We start from the raw sequence: 8,851 nt of genomic DNA on the forward strand, positions 1-8,851 counted from the left end.
TGCAGATAGCACCTCACTCTCAGCTATGCTTACTGAGTGGTCAAAAGAAAAAGATAAAACAGGAATGGGAAGGGTTTATATTATCAAATGTTACACATATGGAAATGTATAATATGTATACTCTTAAAACTTAATGTAAAACATCTTCATCTTAAGTTATAAATGCTTTAAAATGATTAAGCCGATTCAAATCTGGGATCAAGAAGTCAGTAAAAAGCCAGGGAGAGTCAGCAATGTAGTTGAAAAAACAGGGAAATTTTTGAAAGCAAAAGGGAGGAGCTAGGGAGAGGATTTCCCATACAAGCATAACGACCCAAATTCAAATCTTCAAAACTCATGTAAAAGCTGAATATATTGGTACACATTTAATAGTTCCAAGTGCTCTTATGGGGAGATGTATGAAGACAAGAGAATCCCTAGAAGCTCTGTACAGACCAGCCAGCCAGACGGTACAAAGCTGCAAACAACATTGACCCCTTTGAAACATGGTGAGAGACGAGAATGGACACTCGAGGTACTCTGACTTCTGTATGTGCATGCACAGATTTTTTTTTAAATGTTGGGAATGAAAAAAATCAAGACCACTCACCAACACGAAAGCTTATGTGACCAAGAAGACACATCAGGGATGGAGGAGAAGGGTGATGAAATACTGCATTCAAACATCAATCAAAAGGTTTTAAAAAGCATGACCATAAGCTGGAGAGATGGCTGCTCTTCCAGAGGATTTAGGTCTAATCCCAGTCCCATGTGACAGCTCACAACCATCTAACTCTAGTCCCAAGAGATGACACCCTCCTCTGGCCTCTGCAAGTACCAGGCATGCACGTGGTACAGACTTAAATGTGGACAAAACACCCATACACTTAAAAAAAATGATGACAATTACAACTCATATAATCAAGTGACCAAAACCTTAAAATGTATTCATTTAAGTTATAGCAAGAAATTGGTTAAATCTAAAGATAGGGCATCCAGACCTAATGGACATTTAGAATTCAAAATACAGTAAGATCAAAGAGTTTTGTTCAGTCATGGTATTACAAAGTTCCAAGAAACATTAAAATCTGAAAGGAAAAGCCCAACTCTACAAAAACAGAACTGCTTTTCTGAAACCCTAAAAAGCCAGGAAAAATACAACACAATATAGTCCATATCCCAGGGTTATTTGCTGACAGAATAGAAATGTATTACTGAAAACTACATAATTTAGTTCAGTCTCCATCAATGATTCAAAGATAGATGTATCACAATACCTGATCTCAAATTTGCTATAGAGCCATAGTATCAAAAATAGTATGATGGGGAGGGATATGACACAACTTTAATCCCAGCACTTGGGAGGCAAAGGCAGACAACAAATCTCTGGCCAGCCTAGGCTACAGAGCAAGTTCCAGGACAGTCAAGGTTACTCAAAAAACAAAAACAGCAACAACAAACCCCCAACATGATACTAACAAAAACACACAAAGGCCAATGGAATAGAATACAGGACCAAAATATCCACATAACTATCCAACCAATCTTAAACGAGTCTAAAGATTCATGGGGGTGGGAGGAGTAGAGGCTCTAATAAATGGTGCTGGGAAAACAATATCCACATGGAGAAAAGGTAAACTAAATTTAAAACCAGTCACTGTCCTGCACAAAGTTGGCCTTGTGTTAAAGCAGATCACAAAATGACTTTCTTACCTGGTGGGATATGAAGCCTGTATAGCAGCTTAATCTTTTCATTCATTTCTCCATTGTACATAATGTCTACAAATTCAAGAAAGAGACCAGGTCCAAATGAATCCCATTAGTCATGTCTTCAGCTCAGAGTAATGCCAATGCTTGTTGCTTTTAGTACCCTCAGCCCAAATGCACCCCATACTAGAAATGACTGAAATGCAGGATAACCTCATGACTTTTCGAAGATTTTGGTTTTATGCACAGCAAACTATGGTTGCACCTTAGGTATTAAGAACAGGTCAGTGGCTTTAAATATGGAGAGCCAAGTCCCTCTCCTCCCCAAAGGACAAGTAAGGATGACCCTAACAGGAGCCTGTAGAGCAATATTTTTAAATCATGGGATAATTATAAACACATTGTGTGGATCTGCCTAGCAGCAATCCACCTCATCTGTCCACAGATAAATGCCAAACCTTACAGTGAAGACCTAAAGAGTCATACCTAGACAGCTTACGAAGGCTTTGAACTCCATGAGCTGGTCCATGTTGTCATCCAGGAGCCTAAAGGTTCTCTCAGCAAGGATCTCTGTGTGGACTCCACAGGTCCACGGAGATACCAACTGGAACAGATGTGCAAACTGCCGGGCGTCGATGCGGTACTGCTCAGCATAGGGCCTGCTGGGATCATGGCGCAGGGGCATGGGCCTGGGGTGCTCCCAGTAACAGCTCATCATGTGTGCTCTCTTAAAGCATGAGGGGAGAAAAGGCTGTGTTACACAGGGCCGTGAGTGCCCCAGAAAGTGCTGCAGGACCAGACAGGTGAACACCTCGCCAAAGTCAGCAAAGTCTGGAATTAAACATCCCTCAACAGGAAGATGGCTACGGTCTTATCTTTGACAAAGGGAATATTAATTTTGATTTCATTACAAAATTTTTTTAAATTTTTTATAAAAAGATTTCTTTGTGATAAAGTATACATGACACAATTTATCATTTTATGCAGTTTTAGAAGTGTGGTTCAGTTGACATAGTTTTAATTATGAGATTTTTATTATTTTCACTGAATATGGTTATTTGAGATTCACATGGATTTACAGAACAAGGAAGGAGTCAGTAGTGTAGGCTGCCTGAAGGTCAGGGTGATGAAGGGTTGAAGCACAGAGGTAGAAGTCTCTTCCTATTTTCTGAATTCTTACCATGTGTATATTAATAACTTTTAATTTTAAAAAAGTGGTATAGTCAAGTCCCAGGAACTCATTAAAAACTAAAGCAATGTGTCCGTGGTCTCAACTGGAGGGAAAATCAACATCACATGTCTGGGCTCAGAAACTCGAAGAACTACTGAAGGTCAATAAAATAAATGCTATCAGCACCAATCCTATTGTTCATATCTCTTTCCTTTCTATGTGGTACTAAGGACCAAGCTAGGGCCCATGTAAGGGATGCTGGCTAGTTTTAATTGTCAACACAATCCAGAACCACGTGAGAAGAAACAATAAGAAATTACTAGATCAAGTTGGGGAGGAGGGGAGTGTCTTGGTTGATAATGTAGAAGACCCAACCCATTGTGGGAAACATTCCCTAGACAGAGGGTTCTGAGAAGAGAAAGCTAGCTGCAAGCAAAGATAGGTTTGTTTTCTTTGCTCTTGACTGAGGATGTGATGTAATGTGACCAGCTGGTTAAGTTTCTGCCTTGACCTCCCCAAAATAATGAACTGTAACCTGGAGTTAGGAGCTAAACCAACCCTTTGCTCAAGTGTTTGGGGGTGGGGGTCAAGATATGTTGTCATAGCAATAGAGATAAAACTACAAAAACAGCTAACATTCCACTACTGTCTGGGCTACATTCCAAGCCCCCTCCCATGTTTATGTGTGTTTGTGTGCACACAGAGAACAATTTGTGGATATAGTCTTTCTCCGACCACAGGTTTCTGAAGAATGAACTCAGGTCTTCAAATTTGGTGGCAGGCATTTTTTACCTGCTGTGTCTTTTTATTTGCCAGCCCCTAGTTTTGTTGTCCCACTATGTAGCCCTGCTTAGCTTCAAACTCCCGACCTGCCTCAGCCTCTCATTCGGGTTATAGGCATGCACCACCATACACATTCTTTAATTGAGAGAATATTTAGAGTAGTTGGTCAGAGACGATGCCTGTGAGTCCTATGCATACGGAAGGAGGAAATAAAGTGAAGATAACGTGTTCAGTTAAACCTAGTAATTGTAAAACAGGATGAGGATATTTCTCTGTAGCCCCTACGGAAACAAAATTCTGGTTCAAAGGGCAAAAGATGTACTTAAAACCAGAAGACAGTGTGCCCACATGACTTGACCATGTGCCACACTACACAAAAGCTAAAAGTAAAAGTACTCTGGAGACAGGCAGGTGGATATCTGTAAGTGCCAGGCCAGCCAGGATACATAGTGAGTTCCTGTGGGGTAAGAAAGAAAAATAACACTGGCAGGCCTTTCTCAAATGGTATGTATGCTCTGCAGGGTGGCTTATCTAACAGCCTGTAACTTTACCCAAATACCCAAAAATTGGAACTCTAGTTTGCTATACTATTTTCAGCTAAAAATAAAACTGGGCTCTGAAACATCAGAACACATACAAGAGGCAGTATCTGTTGACAAAGTGTTAGGGTGAGAGATTAAAATTTTTAAAAAAATTAATTGGGTAAATTGCACATGCCTATAATCCTATCTACATTAGACATGGGACCATCTACCAAGCTAGAAGCCACCCTGGGCAACTTAGACCCACTTCAAAAGGATTTAAATTATGTACCCTAAAAAGCCAGCTGGAAGACATGGTACAACAATGGTAATAATAGATTTATGCAGCACAGGAAGTGTTGACATCACCAAGGGCAACTAGATGACGCAGCTGCAGGCCAACCACAGAATATAAAACTGATACATGTGTACTATGAAGTCATTTCAGAATAGCCACTGCTTCTCTGCTCTGGATGAGGAAGCCACGTTCACTAGGACTCGGAGCAGTGGAAGTCAGACCACAGCACAGCATTGCTGCCTCTTTGTCAGTGCATAGCTGCTGGGGTATAACAGCTGCACAAGCTCTGTCGGGCTGTCTTGGGATCATACTAGCTCCTCCCTTCATGTGCCAGCCAGCCTGAGGCTGGACCCCAAGGAAGAGCAACACACACACATAAGAGGCACGTATCTGTGGACAGAGTGTTAAGGTAGGGTTTTCTGATTAAAGAAAGTCGGTGAGCAGCTCTAGCCTCTGCTACCAAAGAAAAAAACACATGGCAGGCGGCCTCCTCAAGTAACCATTAGCCTTGTAAGAAGCCACAGGCCCACAGGCAGACTGGGCCCTCTGGGCTAGGACCTGGCTCATGGCCCAGGACTCCCCTCCCCAGATTTCCTACCTTGAATAAGTCGTAGAGTTCGTCAAGGTCTTCGGGAAGAATGGAGACTTCCGGGATAACGACGCGGAGCTTAGGGAAAGAATTAACAGTGATGGACTAACACCCAGGTGTATCCCTGCACCCCTGGGATCATCAGGGAGGGTGGGGACACGTGCAGCACCCTTGTCTCAGTCGCATCAACTTCTATGTCTTTCCAGCTAGTTTCCCTTCAGCATCTTTCTAATTTGCACATGTTCTGAGCCGACGTATTAAGTTCTAGTGGAGATGAGAACACTGAGGTTCAAAATAAGAACACTAACTGTAGCCCATCTGCCTGAGCATTCCATAGTCCCCACTCCATCTCCTCCTAAACCATAGCCCTTACCCCTGTTTTATAACCATGGAAACTGAGGCTCCCAGTAGTACACAATTGACTCCTAAAATTTCATCACATTCCATGTGACACTGTGGCAGTTTTTAGTTCACTGAGAAAGAGAGGGAGAAAAGGAAGCAGTACTTGCAATCAGCTCTATCCCATGAACCCCAAGGAGGTGTCCTCTGCTCACCACATTCTGCTTGGTGGTGTCCTCGTGACCTTGCAGGACCCTGATCCTGTGCTTGCATCGCAGGTGCTCAATCTGCTCCACAGACTGGTTCCCAAATTTCTGCACAGACACAGGCTTGCTGAGTCCAAAGCTAGCAGGGCGCCGCCAGCAACCCTCCCTCCACATCTACATCCCAGGCACACTTCATACTCCAACTAGCAAGAGTCTTGAGGGATGGAACAGGGGTTCCTGTACCTCATAAGAGTCCCGGATCAGGTCAGCAATGTCGGTCACTGGATAGGGCTCCTGGTCATCAGAGAAAAAGGCATGGTGGCTGCCAATGGGGGGCCCTGGGCTGTCTTCATTCTTAATGTGATCTAGAAACCTGAGCACACCCCCATAGTTAAAGCCCACATCTACCCTCATCTGGAGATCGCATGAGTATAAGGCCACGCCCAGACTCTAACATTTGGAGTAGAGCAAGGCTCCATACACTATGGTCACTCTAGCAGGAACAGCCAACATACCCCAAAAGTCAGGCTTGCACACTGCTAAGCCTTGAGACTCCCCAGTGAAGTAGCATCAACTGTGCCTGTTTGGTTTTGAACTTCCAACATAGTCTGAAAAGAAACCATCTACTTGTCTCCCAGACGCATGGTCCAGGCTCAACATTGTGTGATTTTCTGTCACTGTAGCTCACTTAACCACTACACCAGTGATTCTTGCTCTTCCCAATGCTGCCACCCTTTAATACAGTTCATATGGAGATCGCCAACATGAAATTATTTTGTTGCTACTTCATAACTAATTTTGCTACTGTTATGAGTCATAATGTAATTATCTAATATGCAAGATATCTATTTGACCCCCAAAGGGGTGGGGACCCACAGGTTGAGAACTGATGCCCTATACATAGCACCTGACATTTCCAGTTGGCTACCTATACATGCATCAGCATTTCCTGTCAGTCCTCAGTTCTTAACAGTGTGTAGCATTAAGACATTTCATCTTGGAAGAAAAGCACGTAGGGCCCTATTCTCCCTGAACTCTTATTTAGCAGAAAGAGTGAGACAAGATGGCAACCTTCTTTGCCTCCCATTGGTTGTGCGACATGACACTCATTCTGGAGAGACCACAGAATGGCAGGTGCCAAGGGGCAGTGTGGAACAGAAAGCTTCCACAGATGTGGCACACATGTTGTGGCCTCCCTCTGTGGTCGTCCAGTGCCCCAGCCGTAACCTACTTCATTGCCCACACTAGCCACAGGAGGAAGCAGGCAGAGCCCACCTGCTGAGGATCATCAGGGCCTGCCCATCATCCTTGCTGCTGCACAGCTCCTCCGCGTTGGCTTCCAGCACGGCTAGCCCCAGCTGGAAGATGGCCTTGATCCCGTCGTAGAAGAAGCAGTCGACGACATTCACAGCACTCTCCAGGGGCATGATGCTGAGGAACAGAGTCAGGAACCAGGACAGAGAGATGGACGCCAGTGCCGAGAGGTCGTTCATGTGCTCCGCCAGCTCTGGGAGGTGCTCCTTGATGAGCTCCTCAAAGACAGACTGGTCCACCTGAGCCCCTGCCAAAGAGAGCAGGAAGCTCTGGTGGGGAAGACTCGTGCTCTCCGGGGCGGCTGAAAGGAAGCTTGCTCTAACCCTTAGTAAGGTGATGTCATGAAGCAAGATCTGAGTCCAGAAGAGGACATGTGGTTAGTTCACTAATTCTCAGCAGCTGACCAGTCATTCAATATAAGGAGAAGCTTTCCAAAGAAACAGTGCTTAGTCAACTGGCTATCAATGGGGGGTAGAGGGGAGTCCTAACCCCTAACCTTACCTTACACATAGAAAAACACATCGAAAGCAAACCATAGACCTAAAGACAAATGCTCATAATTTAGAAATCCTAGAAGAAAATATAGGAACAAGACAGAATTATCTGAGGATGTAAAAAGTACTAACCATTAAGAACATTAAAAATCCCCTTCTTTGCCAGGCAGTGGCACACACCTTTAATCCTAGCACTCAGGAGGCAGAGGGATCATGGTGAATTCCAGGCCAGCCTGGTCTATAGAGCGAGTTCTAGGACAGTAAGGGCTACACAGAGAAACCCCGTCTCCAAAAAAATTAAAATAAAAATAAAAATAAACCAAAAAAACCTTGCTTCCTTCAAGAGAAACTTGTCAACAAAATTCAAATGTAAGCTTAACTAGAGAAAACATTTGCAACACACCTGCCTGTCTCAAACCCAAAGCAAAGACCTGCAGTTCTATAAGAAGCCAACAACCAGTCTATTTTTTTTAATAAGCTAAAAATTACCTAGGTGGCAGTAAACCCAAACAAGTATGTTCAAAGTGATTAGTTACCTGAGAAATGCAAACTAAAAGCCATGTGATAAAAACCATTCCCAATACATGGATAAAATGAAAAAGCCCCAGATGTTAACCCGGACACAGCAAATGGAGGCCCTCATGCTGCTAAAACAAATACGTAAATGACCCACTACATCCCCTTGGTAAAACTGGTGGCTTCTTACTGACCCTATAACCCAGCAATCTTCCTAGGGAAACACCTAGAAGAAATGGCAGGAATATTCACTGAACTTCATCGACCACAGGCTCAAACTGAAAGAAACCTAAATTCTCATCAACATTTCTGTATCTGGAATCAATGAAAAGGAAAGCACTGGCTGGGGGGGCACAAAGAATTTTTAGTGTATTTACAGTGGAAAGACCCACCCTTTGTGTGGGTGGTACCTTCTGGTGGCAGCCCAGATGAAGGGGAACGAAAGAGGAAACACTGCCTTTTGCCTGCTTGCCCTCTTGTTGACAGCTGATCCTGCATCATTCCTTCAGTGGTGTCTGACCAGCTTCTCTAGCAGTCTAACAAAGTCTGAGGACCAGCAGCTCTCCAGGAGGACTTCAGGTCTTCAGCGCAAAACTGGGAATGAGACATCTAGCCTCAAGGACCAAAAAACTCCTGGATTCTCTGCTCTCCACTGTGAGACAGTCACTCTTGGACTAGCCAGACTATATTATATAAGCTGGTCTATTAGACCCCCTTAATATACATCCATTCTGCTGGCTCTGTTCCCCAAGAATGCTGACTAATATAGGACAAGTCAATCATGGCATGGACCTGAGGAGCAACACACAGGAGCAAACTACCTACGTGGCAGATGCTTCCACAGACCCAAAACAGCTCCTTCCAGAGTAGGCTAAATTCACTGTAGGTGGCAGAGACCAGTATCAAAGGCTGCAGGGCAGCAAGAGGGGCAGAC

At 43.9% G+C, this 8,851-nt stretch overlaps 1 protein-coding gene across 2 annotated transcripts in view; it reads right to left on the reverse strand.

Moving 5' to 3' along the window:
* Positions 1–8,851, reverse strand: part of Tbc1d8 (TBC1 domain family member 8) — a 104,607-nt gene that overhangs the window by 5,088 nt on the left and 90,668 nt on the right. For both annotated transcript variants that reach the window (XM_013351072.2, XM_026785483.1), the window contains exons 12-17: positions 6,869–7,154; positions 5,837–5,966; positions 5,603–5,701; positions 5,058–5,126; positions 2,173–2,413; positions 1,693–1,758 (exon numbers count right to left, since the gene is read on the reverse strand). In XM_013351072.2, the coding sequence (XP_013206526.2) occupies positions 1,693–1,758; positions 2,173–2,413; positions 5,058–5,126; positions 5,603–5,701; positions 5,837–5,966; positions 6,869–7,154 (891 nt within the window). The remainder of the gene's footprint in view (positions 1–1,692; positions 1,759–2,172; positions 2,414–5,057; positions 5,127–5,602; positions 5,702–5,836; positions 5,967–6,868; positions 7,155–8,851) is intronic.

Source organism: Microtus ochrogaster, linkage group LG2 (genome assembly GCF_000317375.1).
Source record: "Microtus ochrogaster isolate Prairie Vole_2 linkage group LG2, MicOch1.0, whole genome shotgun sequence".
NCBI lineage: Eukaryota > Metazoa > Chordata > Mammalia > Rodentia > Cricetidae > Microtus > Microtus ochrogaster.